The following is a 20,005-nucleotide window of genomic DNA, read 5'->3' on the forward strand; positions in this document are numbered from 1 at the left end:
GAATGGAGTTTGCACGTCAATTATTCATTTGAATTTCGTTTCACTGTAATAAAGAGAAAGCTGCTCGTACATTCCGCCTAAAAATCACGAATGATATATATGAATCCGTGCATCAATCTGAATTTAGGTAATGATTTCACCCATTTATCCTCATGAAATTGAGCTGCATATGAAATGTCAGATTTATTGACCATGAGATGATTTTTGTATGCATATTCGGAGGATGCTGCATAATATACACTGATTTTCACGTTGAATATGTAAACATTTTCATGGAAAATGCGATTCAGTGTGTTGCTTCAATAATATCAAAAAGTATGGTGTTCTCTCATGTGTATGTATTCATTTCGAGGTTCATGAAGAGCTATGGTTACACGGTTGGACATACAGAATTTATTTCGTGAATATTTGTGGTTGACACCAATCAAGTGATATTGGAACTCGTTGAATTTCGTTTTTTAGTCTGTTAGTGCATCAATTGATGGTCAATAACTTCTGTTAGTTGTGAAAACTGTGAAATACAATTTTGCTATTTTCATCATCTGATGGAATCTCTTCACCATTTTTGTGTCCAAATTGTTTTCAATCTCCTAGCTGAAAAAACTTTAATTTAAATTTCAGGCAAACATTAACTTTTTCATTATGTTGAGGGGCGGATAATTTAACATAGTTGGATAATTTCAGGCCTCCAAGCCGTTCTCTTACGTTATGCTTACAGCTCATATAGGCATCTGTAGAGGTTGAGGAAAAAATTTGTTTGTCGACAATTAACTGGTGGAAAAAATTTAGCTGTTGTAGGTGATGTAAAAATTGAACATTGAAGTCTTGACGAACATTCCACAGATCTTTTCAGGGCATATCAACGTCCGTTGCAATCGTAAATTATGAAGACAGCCTGATGTTTTTATTGCTTCGGAACCTTTTTCGACTAACATAATTGCATATTTTTATGACAATCTCAACATCCGTCGGCAACTTCGCCTGCTTTAGGAAGTATTTTTGTAGGACTTGTAAAACAATTAATACTTGCTACAAACAAATAATAACTACTGAACTACTGACTAGAAATTCTTTCTATATTGAAGTTGCCGACCGAAGCAATAAATGGTACTGTATTATAAAAAATAAACGAAAACACGTCAGAGACATAATAATAATAGGCGAAAGATTAGCAGTCTTTGGACTTTCTTCACAGAAGTTGATGTAAATTATGCTACTTGTAATTTGTGCAAGTTGAAATTATCTTTCAAAATCACCTCTTCAAATTCGAGGAAAAATCGACATCCTTCTTCCTTCAAGGAAGAGAGTTGAAAAGGTAAGAAAAAGGGATGCTTTTATAATAATTTTGCTTTGCTTTGAATAACAATAGTAATGACATTGTACTGTATTTTGCATAAATAATTAGTTCTCAAGGCTTTTGAGATTCAGTTAACACAAGAAATCACCAGCAACGTCGTATCCTTGCGGATTGAGTCCTTATTGAAATGCATCAAAATGATCAAGATTTCCATAGAAAATCGTCTTCAACGATGAAGCCCATTCCCCGAAGGTTATATGAAAAAGCAGAATTGTCGCATTTGGGGCTCGGAAAATCCAAGAATGATTGCTGAGAATCCTCTATATTCTCAACTGTTTGGTGCGGTTTTTGGGCTGGTGATGTGATTGGACCTTAGTCATCTGAAACTGAGACAGGTGCACAGGTGTTACGCTAAACGGATTGCGCTGCTGGGCTATGATTGATGATTTCTCATGGTCGTAATTGGAATATGTTGATGTGAACGGCATTTATTTTCAACAAGACGACACTACGTGCCACACAAGCAATAAAAATATCGCAATTTTGCAAGAAAAATTTTCTAGCGGTGTTTTCCTCAAAGAGGCGATCACAATTGGCCATCAAGAACTTATGATTTGACACCTTTAGAGTTTTTCTAGGAGCCATGTGAAAGATAATGTCTTTGTCAATACTCCGCCATGTCTTTCCTATTGAAATATCAAAATGAAACCTCCAATTGGAAAACCATTTAATTGAAAGACCAGACTTGAACACGATAGTTTTGAAGTTTTTAGGTAATATTCGATTAATTCGACGTAGATTTTATGCTGTTGAATGAAATCAAATTTAGATAAACACACGTGGATACGTGTTCTGGAAAGATCATTAAAAATCGTATCATAGTTGGAAATGTAAAGTGTTTGTTATTGGAGTGGCAGAAAAACAGAATGGATTCAGCGTTGAGTTGTTTTCCGACAAAGCCAAGTGCGAATGAACGATGTGCTTTTCATTTAAAAACAAGTATGTATGTGTTGGCAAAGAGAAGTTCTATATCATAACTGCGACATCTAGCAGCAAATTAGCAAGTTAATTATGATTGTAAGTGACAGCCAAAGATTTGTGTCCTGTCTAAGAGATGTGGAACATGTCTAACAGTAATTCCGCTTCCTCTTCTATTATGCTCGCTAATTCAGATGAACAGATTTCATCAGTCATGATTACTGAGGGCTCACAGCAGGTACATCATCATGTAGGTTCGTAGTAGGTAGGTATACGAAGAAAATTTCGCATACAAAGGGAACCAACATGAATTAAATGGGATGAAATTAGGATTTTAAGTTGATGTCTCACTCAGTGGAGTTTTTGTTTTTATAGATATAGTTTTGAAGTCGAATTTCACATATAAAACATATTCGAATGATTTTTTTAACACCTTGAATATGAGATTCAATTAAGTCTGAACCATTCCTCTAATTATATTGTGCTCGTCCGGTTGGCAGACCGTGAACACAATAACTCTCTAACAAAAAGATCTGAAAACTTTAATTATAAGACAAAATTTCATGTTGATTGCCTAACCGAAACATAAAAAATTGAAAGAGAATGTCAAAAAAAGTTCAATATTTCAAATATTTCTCTGACCATATAACAAGCGAAGTTTAGATGCTGGTTGTGTATATAGAATACAAATTCCAAGCTTAGTGCAAATATTTGATAGCGAAGTGGGAACCATAGTAAACAGAATATCGTTTTCTGTGACATTTCCGCCAAATACGATAAAATATTGGCTCATAATGGTTAATGAATAACGAGGTCATCAATTGAAACAACAAAATGAAATATCTACTAATGTTTCATGAGGATCATCAATATTTGAAATGAAATCCTAATATTCATCCATATATTTGCTTGAACCATTCATTCCAGTTTCTAGGAAATACTTTTTTCAGATTGAAAAAACCTAAAAAAATCTTAGCTGTTGACGTGAAATTGTTTGTATTATCATTAACTCTGAATTTCAGCCGTTCCTGGAGTTGAACAGTGATAACAAATAAAGGAAACTTGTGAGTCACATTCGAGGTTACATTTAATGAAAAATATTTCCTCAGAAAATAAACAATATTTTTGAAAATATTTCTTTCACATATTCTTCCTGTGTCCTCATCAAAATGAAACAGAAAAAGGAGGAAAAAACAAAGCTTGAAAGTAAGATTCGATTTCAAATGTTTCGTTTAACTTGGAACATTTCAATCTGGTCCTTTGTTCAAGGAAAAAAAAAATTTCAGCAACCTTGGTAATTTCCGAATTTTGTGTAGATTCTTCGAAAAGTAATAACCAGTGGTTAAATTTTAATTTTTCATAACATACAAATTAACCAGTTTTTCATGTTATTCATTTCTCAGAATAAAAATCAACAAATTATTAAATATTCTATCAAATTCTGAAAAGTTTCATTGAATGGTAGACCATGAGCAAGTCGATTGTTTGTTGTGGATTATTATTATTATAGAGACTAAATACGAGAATAGATACTCGTATAGATACTGAAACATCTCCTAATGTGAATAGTGAATTATATTACTAGAAATCTTGTTGAATATGAATTTCTTGCATTTTGTGTTTGATCTGAGTTCCTATTAATAACTGTGAATTTTCCCATAGTAACCTATTCGTTATTCGACCAAGAGTGGTGGATCCCACAATAATGAGAATAACATTATATTTAATAAAAAAAATCGTATTTCATAATTGCAAAATGAAAAACGTATTGGATTTTTCTTGAATCTATCTTATATTTCGTCACAATAATATCTTTTGATTTGAGAATTTTACCTATTCGAATGGAAAAATATGAGAAATCACATGCAGTGATAATATTTACACTATAATACTTAAATATCACAAATTAACAGCCAAATGTAATGTGAATCAAACTTTGAGTTAGGAAGACATTATTATTGTTCCTTAACCCGGTAGCAAAAGTTTCTGACTATGAGCCTGTACGATCTTACGTCTGAACGTAAATAGCTCAATATTTATATTCGAGGTCAATGCTATGAGGTCAGCATCACCTTGATTGAAATAATGTTCATTCTTCAATCGGGTACCGACGAAATTTTATCATATAACAACAAAACAAATCAAAAAACTGTTGGCAGTAATGTCAAATCAATATTCGACATCTGAATTATAGTCCTGTAGAATTCTACTTCTTCACTGGATATATCCCATCCGCTCAATTGTCCTAAGAATCTCAGTCTAGGACAATGACTCATCAACAATTCCACTGATATTGCTGTCAAACCTTTAGCGCCCGATAACCACAATTCTTCCAGAAACATGAAGTCACAATCAGCACACAATCTGAAGGTATCACCATCAGTAAAACTAACATCACATCCAATCATCACTCTCTTTAATAGTGGACTGTTCTCGAGTATATGTTTCAAGCAGCTGTCGGTCAATTCACAGTATAGCACTTCAATATTTACGAGGTTCATGAAGAACACTTCAGGATTAGAGAATGTTAACCGCATGTGGTAGAACTCTAGGGTGTGAACTCTTGGCGATCCTGCCGCAATATCTACCAGATCGAGTCCTTTATCTGTACTACTCGCTACTTTGAGGACTTCTAGATTAGTTATGTTACCGAGGAGGTATTCACTGAGTTCCTGAGATGAACCTTTACATAATTTCAAGTAGTTCAAACGTTTCAAGTGCTTGAGTTGAGTGACAACACCTGGCTTTGGGCCGTTCAAGTGAATACTTTCTAGACGGGGACATAGTTTCAAAATCACGTTGAATGTATCTGATGTTGTTTCAGTATCACGTAAGGTGGTGAGGTTGGTAGTGAGATCGCTCGAATGATCCAGAAGAAACAAAGAACTCCCTGTATAGGAATACGTCCGGATGGCTCTCAAATTCGGTAAATTTCTTATAACAGCGGATACGAGTTCAGTATCGTCGCCGTTTCCTTCGCATATCTCCTTCTTTCCATAATATCCCACATCGAGAATCTGGAGATTTTCGTTTTTCAAATAGCTCAGGCCATCTGCGGTAAAATACGACTCACCAGAAATATCCAATACATTCAAATTCCTACAGTCTGCGATCCTTCGTAGAATAGCATCGTTAGCCATATGGGGTATGATGAGAACTTTCAGATTGTTCAAAGAACAGACCAATTTAGTTAACAATGCGGGATGATCTCTGGCCCACACTCCTTTGAGATTGAGCTGCTGGAGTCCTACCCCTCTTGATATAATAACTTGAAGGATTTTTTCGTAATAGGAATGCGGAAATATTCCCGTATCCAATTTTCTTACATCATCCCGGAGCAAAACTTCCAAAATACTGAATCTGGTGGCTGCATCGAGATGGATGGAATTTAGAATATCCCTAAGAAGTTCTTGGAGCACTTCGTGAGTAACATCCGAGAAATATTGCTTGGCCGCTTCATAGTTCCGACCTTCGTCATCCGACAGCAACTGGACCAATCGGATGGCTAAAAATTTTACACATAAACTACCCAGAGGGGCGACCGTTACTTTTGGGGACATTTTTTTCACTTGAACGACTTGAACGTTGAATTCATTCGCCTGACACTGTGTTTGGAATCGCGTTGAGTTGAATTGTTTTGTTGTGCGTTTGTTGGGAACTGTGCCATTTCGCTAATGCGTTATATATAACCTTCAGCAAATATAGTTTATTGAGCTTTCGTATCAGTTTCGTCATGTATTTGTTTTGGAATGATTGTATTGATTGCCCCGTGCGGGATAGTTTGTGAGGTAATAAATAAAAGGAATTGTCGATTGATATTATGTATACAAACAAAAAATCATTAGCGGGAGTCCAATTGATGGAAAAAATGAATTCGAGACGACTGTTTTTCGCGTAGAGCTATGCTGAAAAAAATTATTATCTCAATTTATTATTCCCAAGTTTGCCATGTAACTCTCTTAACATTCGAACAAATAATTACAATGTTGGAACCTTAGTTGAGACCGATTCTTCTTAGAAGAAAATAAAAATGAATCTTCTTTTCTACAATTTTTATTCAAACGTTTGTTTGCTTGCTTTATAAGATTACATGTGTTTCACTTTTTATGTTGTTAATGAAAGAATTCTTGATGAGTATAATAAAGCATGAAATGAGGGCAATTTCTATTCAAATTCAATAATCTTCGTGCACCCGGCAGCAAACTCGATAATTTCTGAGCTAAAAAGTAGAAAACTTGAAATTTTCAATCTCGAATGTGTTTGCTTATGGGCGTTATGCCTAATCCACAAAGGTTTTGTGAATGAGACCATTTTAAAATTTCATTTTCCTCTTTTCCACTGGGATGTGAAATTATGTTTTCGAGTTTTGTGCTAAAGCTTTCTGTTGATGGAATAACTACAGAAACATATTCGAAAAGAAATCCGAAAAAAATTACCGATTTCACAGAATCGAAGTAGGTATGATTGGTTGTACTGAAATGACAATTTGAAGCTGTTTGAAAGATTTCAAGCTGCTCATCAAAATCATAGATTCAAAGGGTATATTGCAAAATAAATAGTATTCATTTCCGAAATAAAAAATCTAATCACAATGAGATTTTGTTTTAATGGGTGTTTTTCAAAAGCTGGAGAACTTGAAGTGATCAAACAACTCGGAAATATTATAGAAATGCATTTTTTACTATTATAATCTGGTAGATAATTTCATGGATTTTATGATTCAAATAAAACTGTTACGAAGATTGATGAAGATTGCATAAACTGTTATAATCATCACGAAAAAATATGACTGTAAAAACACTCGAGAACAAAGCATTGGAGATTTTTTTCTTCAAATCATCCAATGAATATCTCATTTTCGTTTATACACCCTGTAGATTCACTAAAATGAATATACCAGTATTTCGAATGAGGCAAACAAACTGCGATTTTGTTTTCACCTAGATTCTCTCATCAAATAGCATCGATTATACATTTTCACCCCAGTTCCCTTCTAATTTCGGTCAGAAAAAAAAAAAAAAATTATAGACTTGTTTGTCGCGGCAACAACGGTTCATCGAATTAATGTGTTTTATAAAACGTGTGTCGCAAAGCACACCCGAAATAGAATTACATCGCTAGCGGGTATAGAGATGCGCAACACGGAATTCCTCTATAAAGCGACAGCAAAAATCGTAGATGCAATAAAAAAAAATTTCTGGTGTGAGCTGGTCGTCATTCAATACCGTCTATGAAAAAGCATATTCGATATAAAAAAAGAGCTTCTCAACGTGTTTAACACAATTAACAATCTGTCTAATTTCAAATAGGAATAAAGGAGGTAATATTTATGAAATGAAAATAAAATAAATAGACGAACCACTCTGCTTCCACTATTTTTTTTTTCAAAATTCGAGGCTTCATTGTAAAAAAAATGGTTATAAATATATGATTCAAAGTATTGTCCATCGCTGGCCAGTACTTCTTCCATATTTCGGGCAGCGTACGAATCCCCCGTTGATAAAACTGGTCATCTTTTGAAGCCATCCACAAATCGATACAATTTTCTAATTCCTCCTAAGACCGGAGCTGCTAATCAGCCAGGCCATGTGTCATTGATCAAACCAAGTGATAGTCCAAGGAAGCAACGTCTGGAAAATATGGCTGGTTGGGTAGGACTTCCTATTTTAACGATTCCAAGTATGTCTTGACCTCCTCTCCGCACCTATTCTCGAGCATTATCAGGCTGTAAATTCACCCTATCATGTCTCTCAATGCGCGGCTCAAACGCATTCATTGCGTTCGATAACGATTGCCTGTGATTGTTTATGTTGGTTTTAACTAGGTACTCATAATACACTACGCCGAGGTGGTCCCACCAAATACTGAGTATGACCTTGGAACCGTGAATATTCGGTTTGGCCGTCGACATGGAATCATGGCCGTGATATCCCCATGATTTTCTGCGCTTGGGATTAACGTAATGAACGAATTTTTCATCTCCAGTCACAATGCGATGCAGACATTTATTTCATCTTTGCCTTGTAAGCAGCTGTCCACAAGAAAACAAATTTCCTTGTTTCTGAAACATTCCAATGACTTTCAGGGTAAGAAATGCTTCCAATTCTCAGAAAATCATCTCTCTTGCACCACCATTCTGGTTTTCGACGTCGAAATCATCGTTCTTGAAGCGTTGAAAAGCGTGCAAAAGGCTATGTCAAATCCGAAATGTAAATAGGGAGTAGGTAACAACAGAGCCGGCGCTAGCCAATTTGCCGTAATAAAAAAATACAACTCTTCAAAATGCAAAAAGTATAATTCTTGCATAATCGGGGTCTAGTTCTGAGAGATGAAAAAAATGAAGGCTTGAACTTTGATTTTATGAAAAATAATTGGAAAAGGTAAAGGCGCCAATTAACCCATTAAAACGATCCTAACCACGGAATTCAAAATCCGAAACTACCCGAAACTGATTTTGATAGTTTATCCGTTCAAAATTTATCGTGTGTAAGATAACTTCCGTACAACTAAAATCCATTATACAGGATATGCTAAAAATACCAACCTTTCCAAAAACAAATTCCACTAATATTTTATAAATTCCATCCCTACATCAGCTGAGAGCTTTAAACCGACGGAGAGACATTCAGCACTTACGGAATATTAATTTTATATGAATTCCTTTGATGAATACAGTTAGACTGTTCATTTATTCGGAAAATCATGCAGGAAGAGATTTTCTGCGAGATATCCCATGCTATTCTAGTCCTAGTCCCCTATCTGACTGATATTCCCGTAATTGGAGTCAAAGCCCCATTCACTTTTACACACCTTTCATCCTCACGTAAAAGGGTTTTCATTATACCTTTTGTTTCCTCACACATTCGGCTCGCAGCAATGAAACAGGATGGAACGATGTCAAAAATGCGTGACCGCAAAAGCTTTATCTTCCAGTATTTAACGCCAACTAGCCAACAGAGCTACTCTTAGCAACAAAACGTAGCAGAAGATATTGCACAATTTAATTCGTAAGAGACCCTAAGTTAATGAAGGCTGATCCTGGATTTTGTTAACCCAAAAATATATTTATTGAGCGATCGTTTCCCCAACAAAGCCAATATTTCGTTAAGATCTCTAAAAATTTCGAATTTTGTGCCGGGAGATGTACTCCAGAACGCCTGAAGCTATCGCTTTGCGACCTTTTGGTTTTTTTATACGAATTTGATGGGACTTCTGTTTCTGTTAGAACTTAAAGACACAATTTTGTTTTTCGCAGTGGACCAGTTGAAGAATATCTTCTTTCGGCCATATCTTCAGAACGCCTGAAACTATCGCTTTGCGACCTGCAGGTTTTTTCATGAAAATTTGATGAAATGTCTGTTTCTGTTAAGAAAATCCTATCATTACATTTGAAATTTCGCAGTAAAATGAACAAAACAATGACTTCTGACTTAGCGCCCCCTATCGAAAGCAGTAAAAACAAATTTATCATGACTATATTTTGTCCCCAATCAACAAGATATTATCTTTCAGACGAGATCTAATTTGCTCAAAAATGTTGAGCCAAACTGAAGTTACAGGCGTTTCAATCAGTTAGATTTCTCCTTTTCACCTACCCTTATTTGATGTCGTAAAATCAAAAGTGACAATTCAAAAAGATAGAGAATTTTCCAAGGATTACAGTGATGATATTTTTTCTTCAACTTCATATGAAACATTTTCGAGTAAAATTCATTTTTCTACTCGACGGTAGCTATAACGCCCCCTAGCGGTGGAGGTATGAACTTCAAAAAAATTTCCAGTGTGTTCTCTTGTACACTTTAGTGGTAACATTTTTTACCGCAAGTCTCTACGATGAGTGGATCCTGGGATATAGCCGCTTACCTCGCCTATTTGCCCACCCTGTACAATAATAATTACATAATACATAACTTACACAAAATTTTATAATTTTTGCCAAAAGCGTAGAGTCATCGCTTTGTTGCACAGTATTTTTTTCATCGAAAAACAGTGCTCCTTCGAACTAAAATATTTTTAGCCCGTCGGCGTTGCCGCTTATATAAAAAAATACTAATGACATTTCAAATTGAACATCCTGTATATTATATTTTTCGGTTCATCGTAGCCTTTTGATTATTTATGAATAAACTTTCTGGTCCCTATCTGTAGCTGTTTTCGAGTAATTCATTGATTAACTTCGATTAAACATTCATCACATCAGTACTTGGAATCCTAGAAAGTTGAAATTTCGGGTATGGATAACAAATAGTCCATGTATCATTTATATGTAATAAAATACTTCAATTATCATACAGGGTTTTTCAAAATGACATGAAACATACTTAAAGAATAAAACATGAGTTCTTTCAAATGGAATGACCAGCATATCATCTTCTTCTTAATACGCCTTCTCCTAACGAAGATTGGCGATCCATCTGATCAATGTTTTCTCAGTTTGATGATTGAGCTATTGTGAAGTTATGAAAAAAGTAGTCCTGATGAAACATTCAACAATCAAATCAGGATTCTGCACGCCCATGGATTCGGCTAGCTCGATTGTGATTGGCGACACTTAATTTCCATCTCTCTTGTGCACAAATGTTTACTTTCCGTTCCTTCTATCGATATTCTAAGTTACAAACCGATAGAGCAATAGTTCCTACCTAAGAAACCAAATTATCAAATTTTCAATAAAATCGAGAGTAGCATCATTACTAAAAAGTTCTTGACTTTACGTCAATGCTTTCCCCATTTGTTTTCCTTGTTAAACTGACACTACCTTCCACTCATTGAACTTTGAACAAACATAACTTGAACTTAATCATCAACTATAATATCTTGTAAGTGATGCGAACAAGTTTATCTCAGATTTTATACACATGAAAGTTTCCTTCCTCTTCACATATCGAATATTTCATTACATAAATTTGAAATTGGAAAATCGATAGGGAGATCATATTGAAACAGTAGGGTGTGCTTATGGTAAAATTGAACTATAAAAGTGGATATACAACACGCTAAAAGCATCCCAGGTTTGCCTTCGATATTCGATATTCTTCCTACTCTCACTAACATTAAACAGGATTTTACGATGCATCAAAATAGCCGCTACGTTTCTCTATTGTAAAAACGTCTATAACTTATCCAGTTTATGAAACTATAATCTCAATTAACTGTTCTATCAGGAATTAATGATGTGTTAGATTTCCATCAAATTTCATATAGGATGTTGAGGCATTATTAGGATCAAAAATGAAAATGTATTTTTTTTAGTGCTCCTTCCTAAAAAATCCTTTTTCATCTCGTCTCAATTTCTCTATTTTCAGAAGTTTGAGCAGGAGATGATTTTTACTCACTAATACGAATTCGTGCTCAACAATTTTGTCCACTCAGCCTCCCGTTAACCCGTCAAAATTTCCTCAAAGGAGTATTAAAAGAAATGGACCTATCGAGTCTTCAATTATGTCATCTGTTTTGAATCTACCGGACCATCTATCTAGCGCAATTCCAAATTTAATTAATTGATTCCATCAAATTACATCTATAATATTGCTAATGCGACATTGTAGGTACCTACATACCTATGATACATAAAGCAAACATTGTAGATGTTATTTGATAGCATTAACTAAATGAATTCTAAATAGCGTTAATACATTATTTTCTTCAATATCTAGTTGTAGATACAATAACAGAAATAATCCATGAACGTTTCGAAACAAACATCCCATTTTTATTGCTTGACAATACAATGACGTTCAGCAAAAATAGGTATTTGAGCCAATCGCAATGCATACCTCACTAGAAAACGAGGAAAGTATGAAGTCAGGAGCATCTTCTATTGGTTGATAATAATTGTAGAGCACATAATTTTTTTTTCTCCGATTGACAGCAAATTGATTTTGCAGATAAATATCAATCAGCCAAGTACCACTCTTCATGCCAAGACATCGAAGTAACTACTTTCCTGCCTAGGCATCAAAGTGATTATCTCCAATGCGAATAAAACATTCGACATTTTCTGACGATCAATTTTTTTGCCACCTTCTTCATTTCTGGAGGAATAAGTACTTCTAAGTCGCTATTACTGTCCATTATATGAATCTATTCGATATTTCCCCAAAAAACTGTCAGATATTTCATAAGTTGTCCAACTATAATTATCATGTACATATGCATTTCCACCATATACATTTCAACAATTGCTATTTCTATCGAATTTCATTGCCATTTATAACTAGAGGAAGAATAAAAAAATTGTGGGAATTGTAATAATTTGCAAATACAATATCCTACATATATCATTATAAACAATCGAAGTAAAAATTATATGTTTAACTTGGCAGCAAAGTGGATTGACTGCCTTGGCTGAATTCCCAGCCTTGCTATGCTCGGCTATGAACTATCAGTCGCGGCAGTCAATCTGCTACTTTGCTGCCTAGTAAAACAAATAATTATTGTATGGATATCTTGAATTTTCCATGCATATTTCCATTCGCATAAAAAATTATTACAATTATAAGTTTTTCTGAATATTTTGAAGAGTTTGATTTTTCAATCCACCAAATGAAAGTTCTTGGATATTGTATAGAATTCATTTAATCAAATTGCACTGTGTTATGTTTATATTCAGCATTGAATGAAAAAGATAAAAATAAAAATTTCAAAATGGTTTTTGGTGATAATCGTTTGACCGGAGTTTCAGAATACCAGTTGCAAAAATGATTAGTTTTTAGTTATTTATTATTGAGTGGATAGAATATTATATCATCCACTTATAAAGTCATAAATTTGTTATGAATGCGAATTTTGACCAATCATTCAAAATCCTGAAGGCAAGACAATTGAAAATTAAATGTAGCACTGCCAATAATTAAGTTTGAAGTTATCATATCTCATTTAAATTAATTTGAAGATTAATTGATAAGAATAGTTTTTCCTCCACGATTTCGTGCCAACAAATGTATTTACCATGTATTTAGCCCTCATATTCACTTCAAAAATCAATCAATTATATCGTAACGAATTGCCAAAATCAAATTCAGCAATCTTCTCTTCCACTCTCGGTTCCACTAAATGTCAATCAACAGTTACACTGACTTCCACAGTTTTCATAACTGGGTAATGTTCCATACGTGACACATCTCGATTGCATAAATTGGAAATGACATCGACAAATTACTGTCATTTAAGAGCACGTTTTGTGACACAATTTGAATCGCGCACTCATAAAAGTTGCTGGGATACCTATAGAAAGTCAATAAACGTTATATCAGGGTATAATAATCCGGCGCAAATATAAAAAGATATGAAATTGAATAACCAGAATTTTTCACTATACACACCATAAATAATTCAGTTCCGTGAGATGTTCAACGAGTTTGTCAAAAAAAAAAAAGAATATTTGGTGGTTATAGGAATGGGTAATAATGGTTTGTGTATAAAATAATCAGTTATTGAAATGAAAACGCCGATTATGCTATCAATCATTTATTTATTAGGGTTTTCGGTTCGAATTATTTCGAATTCATGAAAGATTTGTACGAAATCTTCAACAGCTGTAAATGTTGATTTTATTGAATATACCTGGAATAATTGATGAAATTTTAATGTTTCTCTGGCTTATTCCCAATTTCAGTTCAATAATCACTTTTAATTTGAATTAACATTGTTCCTATATGTATTTTCAAGATGAACAGATTGATAGATTGCAGGAACATATTTGAGTACCAGTTTACTATTCGTTAATAAACACACCCTTCAGAATTATGGAGAAGCCATCAGACTGTGAACTGGAGAATAAGATATTTATAATTTTGAGAGATAATTTTCTATTTAATCCGAACTGTTTTATAGGAGAGAAAAACAATTAACTAATAACCAAAACTAAAATAGTTTCCCCTAGGTTCAGTGTTGCCTAGTTGTTGGAAATTCATTCATATAGGCATAAAAATACGTTCATAGCAAACTTTGATTGAAATAACGGATCAAACTGCTCTAGTGGGTATTAGCTAGAATTGAGTAATCTTATCTCTTTGATACTGTATGCGTTAAAAGTATACTGCCAGCCCCAGTACAAAACATATCCGAAAATAAAATAAAAATGAGGGCATGCTATTTAAAAAAATTGACTTATGGACATTTTTTAGAGGTCATTTTTAAAAAATTGCAGTGTCTTTCGGACCACATGCGGAGTTTCGTAAATACTCAGAAGACTTGAAAAAAAAATCATGGAGATTATATGTGATATACCCATACATACCCATTACAAAAACAGTTGGTTATCGTGTTTCACCATTCTCAGACCAGCCTGTAGAGTCAAAATAATTTAAGCTCACGCGCTTACTCTCGATTCTGTCAAAATTTGAATAATTCTTCTACCCAATAATTCACAAGAACACTTTTGACTCATCCTGTATATCAGAAATGAAGGAGTATTAGACTATGTAGTAATTTAATATCGATAAGTATCAATATTTATCATGGCGGTCATAATGTATAACCCACAATATACGACTTGAAACCTGGATAGTCATATCATTTTGGTTACATACATTTTGACAGTCAGCTCATTCACTGAAGGTCAGGTACATTGAACATATTGACCTATATTAGATACTCTATCGAGAGAAGTTAATCATGTATAGCTGTTGGGAAATTAGAAATTCTTGTACCTGTATGATAAAATATTGATTTTTCTATGAGTAGGAAAGATGGAAACAGGCTACGAATGTCCAGTAGGACAAATGACCTTTTAGTTACATTATACCCTTCAGAATTAGATAGGTGAGTTCGAGTTATTTTTAGAGATCTCTTGGGATGTGTTTTGTCCGGAAACCACATGAGCCATAACTTTCAGTGTATGTAACTTTCTAACTTCCTGAATAAATATTGAAAGTGTTGTAACCACATCGAATTATTCCTTCAGTACGATTCTTCTTTCATAGATTGAAAATATAAATTAAATTAATTTGACATCTTAGGTGTACCGACATCGCTCAAATTCAGAAAACAGGATGGTTAATACCAAACATTGAATCTGATTTCCTGAATGAGTGAGTTCTCTTGTGAAAATTTTGTAGAACACCATCAACAGTACTTTAGATGAGAAGAAAAGGCAACCTACTACGTAGACAAAAGCCTTCCAAACTATCACTACATGAGGTATGTGCACATACCTCTACTAATCTTGATATCAAAATGGCAAAGTTGGCTATTGATCCGATCTAGAGTAGCAATAGGGATCACTCTTCGGAATGCAACGTACTTTAGTCGAACAAGTGTTTGAATTGGATTATTTCTTTTAGATGAGCCTGTATAGCGAATTGAGGGAAAAACTTCATGGGATAACCTATAAAAAATGCAGTTGAAATAAATTCCGACCCTACTTCCAGAAAAGAAATGATTGCGTTTCTATAAAAGTTTGATGTGGAAACCCGTAGAAGTCCTAATTTCGAAGACACCACCTGATCAAAGTTTGAGAAGTAGTTGAGAGTTGTCGGGCTCTGCTGGTTCACCAGTAGAAGCCATTAATCCATCGAACACCTCTAAACCTCCAGTCTCCAATCCACCACTACAATGTATCAGATTCAGATTTTTTTGTTCTTCGTCCAGACGTTAAGCCGCTAAAACTTTCTAGACATAAAAGAAACCCCCAAGCACACGAAAAACTTCACATTTCGGCTCGCAGCTAGTCATTACGATAAAAGTGGAGCTCGTAAAGATATTTTTCAGTTGTTTCTTGCGATTTACGTAACTCTCAAGGAAAGAATAAATTCGGAGATTTAAGTTGGCATGTCAGTTCTTTTTCTTTCGAAACTTCCATGTATAGTGGGTCTCGCGGTTGGAAGCACTGGAATTTATTTCGACACTGTTTCCGAAATTGAATTTCTGATTGAATTTGTGATCGGTCTAACTAGTTTAGTCTCAACTCCCGTTTTTTTTCTTCTTGAGAAATGTCGTTGAAATCGGAGAGAATGATAGAGAAAGTTACAAAATTTCCTGAAAGTTGTGCTGGGATTTTGAGCATATCAATTATCTGATCGATTACTCCAGAAAATGACGATAAGTCCATGAAATCGATAATGCGGACTCTGAACTAATGACATATGTCGAATCCATGTGAAATATCTGATATAATCACTGTCATCTCTAGACGAATATATAATCAGATGAAGATATCTCATCATCTTCTCTTGTACAAGCAAAAGTTATTGTTGTTTAAAACTATATTTTCGAAATGTTAGTAGTTACAAGGTATTCTGACGATGAAAAATGGGTTTCAACGAAATTCTAACGAGTTACTTTGTCCTCAAGGTAAGAAAGGTCGTTAACGTTGTGATACTCAATGTCTCTATCAGTCGAACGATCAAACTCTGTTTATATCCTACATATTGATTTTTCTTGAAGCTGACATCTTTAACTACTATCAGTAGAGATATTCAAGATATTTCGTATTATCATTTCATTTCTAATTCATGTAAAATAATCAACTGCAATTCTAATATTAACCTTTCATTTCGTTCTCCGAATCGATAGCTGTATGATTTCCGTACAATGTTATTTTAGAATTTGACCGAAAAAGTTATCAAACGGTAAGGTTAGATACACTTAGAACGAATCCGGATCATGCAAAATTCAAGAAGAGTATCGAAAGAAAATTACTCAATATTTATGTGAACACGAAACCGATATAGTTGAAATTCTGAGAAATCATATGAAATACCGATGTCTAGACCATGCTGAAATTCAAGCTGATGAAACAACATCCGAAACAATTAAAATTTGAATCAAAATCATTACATTGCCAATGAACATTTGAAGGATTATGTAACAGAACGAAATTTGGAAGTCAGTTAATGAAAATTTATTCAGTGTGATAGTGTCTCAATTCCGAAATTAACTCTTAAAGTACTGGAAGAAGTTCAGCCCTACTATATTTAGACTCTTGAAAACAAATTTATTGATTATCCATATAATATAACAGGATATACCTACATTACATGAACATAAGAGAAATGAGGGATCTGTGGGCTACAAGACATGGTGATACGGGTTAGGTTGGGTTAGGTTAGGTTCTCTCCCGAGGTCAGCATCTTGCGGTGGTGGGAGGGCTTGTAATAACCGCCTGTGCAAAGTAGATATTGAAACAAAGACTGACTGGAAAATGTGGCGTGGCTAATATCAGCCAGCTACATTACCCATACCTCAACAATCCCATCTTCTCCCAAACACCACATTCTTTAAAACATCCTCAAATCTCTACCCTTCAAAGCTATAGGTTCCAACAGAACGGGCAACACAAGAAGAGAAGTAAAGCAGCCAGGCTGGCTGGGTCCACCAAAGAGGAGATAGAGGCCAGACAGAGGCCATAAGGGTAGGCGGAAATCATTGACCGGTCTAGCAGAACGAGACACAAGAGGCCGAGAAAGAAGCAAGAAGATGCCAACATTTGGCTGTGAGTACGTTGTAGAATAGTGTCTATTTATGTTTCTGCGGGCGTCAGTTTAGGACCAAGAGTGATATTCTCGGTAAACTGTTCGAGAAGTAACTGATTAAAGATCAAATATACACAATAAACATAATAAATCAATCAAAAACTAACTTGCTCCTATTTAAAGATAACCTTGCAGATCTTCTTGTTTGAACTGGAGTTCTATTTATTTGAGGTGAAACAGGAGATTTTGTAGCACTGCCTAAACTTTCCCTTAGATTATGGAAAACAACGGTTTTTCTCTTTTCTGATTTGACATTACTTGATTTCAAAATTCCTTTACCTGGGGTGGATGATACCGTTGACTTTCTCCTAGGAGTTCTCTCTTTTCCAACGACTCCGACAACTCCGACAAGTCCCTGCGGGGATTATAGATGGGTAGTTAACTCACGCTCTTCATGCTACCTATTGGATAGCTTTACCATCGAAAAAGAATTGTTTCTTCCAAACTCCTACCCTTGGCGAGCCGGCCGCAGTGAAGCTGAACTCGTAAGAGGAGGGTTGGTGTCCTTGGAATATTTCTCTGCGGGTTCAGTGGAGGTGTAATGAAGGTTTTCAGTGAGTATGCTCTCAAAGTGAGACTCACACTACCCAACAGATGGCGACAGGAGTTTCACACTTGTCGAGATTTGTTGGGTGTCCATAAAGCTGATATCCCCCCATTAAAAAAAAAAAGGTTACGTGTTAGGTGTTGGACTAATCATTGCATACGCCATTGAAAAAAGAGCCTAAAATGCCCAAACCTAAAGACAATTGAAACAACAGACAATCGAATACCTACTGATATTTCTCAGTATTCGATTCTCTGTTGATATACTCACATCACATGACCATAAGAGAACTGAGGAAATTGCAGAGAAAAGTGGGCTACAAGACGTGGAAAGATGGGTTAGTACAAGATGAAGACATTGGAGAGACCACAGGATGCGCGACAACTGACTACTCAAAAAAGAAAAGCACAACACCGTAAGACTATTTACAAAATTTTAGCCGAAAACAGGACTTCAGGATGCCAAGATTTATAAAAATTGCATATAACACAGGCCTAAGTTCTAGCATTCTTATATTTTTTTCAGAAGAGGTTCTTCTCAGAAGAAGGAGAAGAAGAAATTTTCAATATCTGCGACGCCTCCGACTTCAAGAGGCTGTAACTAGTAGCAAGAAGAGAATTATCGACTTTGTAACAAGTAGAACAAAAAACGAGAGATTTCATGAAAGACTCCTATTACTTTCCGTCGAAGTATCATCTCCTAAGATCTCTCCATTTAAAAACACCCTGTATAAGATTTCAGGAACGTGAATAAAAAAAAAGAGTAACATTTTCAAACCCAAATCATGAAAACATTTTTTCTTAGAATTGTTTCTTATGAGGAAGCGAACCAATAAGATCCTTTCAGGAAACTTAATGAAAAGATAACACTGCGCACTTCGGTGGTGACAATTCCCAACGAGGCGCGTTTTAACATTTAGTTAATTCCTAGCCGGGATGATTTGATGTATAATTATGCGGAAAGGGACAGTTGTCAAGCAGAAATCGGCTGCTCGGCTCACCAGGAATCATGCCATCTCCCCCACCCCAAGTCGTCCTCCAGCCTCCGACGGAGTGACGAATGAACACACCGGAAAATTAATGTCGGCCTTTTGCTACGAATTGCTGGGCCACCTGGCGCCTATACATTCAGCTATCAACTGTCGCCAACCCGCAGTTCAATCATTTTTCTCCCTTCGAGGGCCCCACTCGGGGGGATGCAAATAACACATATTGATCACATTCCATTTAAATTAAAGGAATTTGTTTCAATTTCATGAAATTAGGGCGCTGGATTACCTATTCCGCAGTTTTCATCTCTGTCAGTTCGGTCGTTCGAAAATGTCGATGTCAACCGTTGGGCATCTATGTTTCAGCGATTTTCGTGTTGATGAATGTTAATTACTTCATTTGTATTAGTTGGAAGTATTTGAATGTATACATAAATTAATGGGTTTGTCAAAGGTATAGACTCGTTTTGTCGATCTAAATTTTCGGTTTATTGCAAGGTATTTGCATTATTTTCCGCTTTGATACTTCCTCATTTGAAGCAATGTGAATTATAAAAAGAGCCAAATCATATCCTCTACATCATGGGATATCATTACTGTTTAAGAGCAATAGTTATTCATGGTCTAGTTTGTAATACAAACCTTTTTTTTCATGAAGGAAATGTGTCTAACAATTTCAAGGGTTGGATTAATGGAAAAAAGACGTGAAGTCAATTGTG

The 20,005-nt window shown here is 35.1% G+C and overlaps 1 protein-coding gene across 1 annotated transcript; it reads right to left on the reverse strand.

Moving 5' to 3' along the window:
* Nucleotides 1-3,655: 3,655 nt before the first annotated feature.
* Nucleotides 3,656-5,909, reverse strand: LOC123674629. The gene has a single exon (XM_045609565.1). It carries the CDS (start codon nucleotides 5,833-5,835, stop codon nucleotides 4,417-4,419), a length of 1,419 nt encoding a protein of 472 aa, XP_045465521.1. The 5' UTR covers nucleotides 5,836-5,909; the 3' UTR covers nucleotides 3,656-4,416.
* Nucleotides 5,910-20,005: the final 14,096 nt, after the last annotated feature.

Source organism: Harmonia axyridis, chromosome 3 (assembly GCF_914767665.1).
Source record: "Harmonia axyridis chromosome 3, icHarAxyr1.1, whole genome shotgun sequence".
Classification (NCBI taxonomy): domain Eukaryota; kingdom Metazoa; phylum Arthropoda; class Insecta; order Coleoptera; family Coccinellidae; genus Harmonia; species Harmonia axyridis.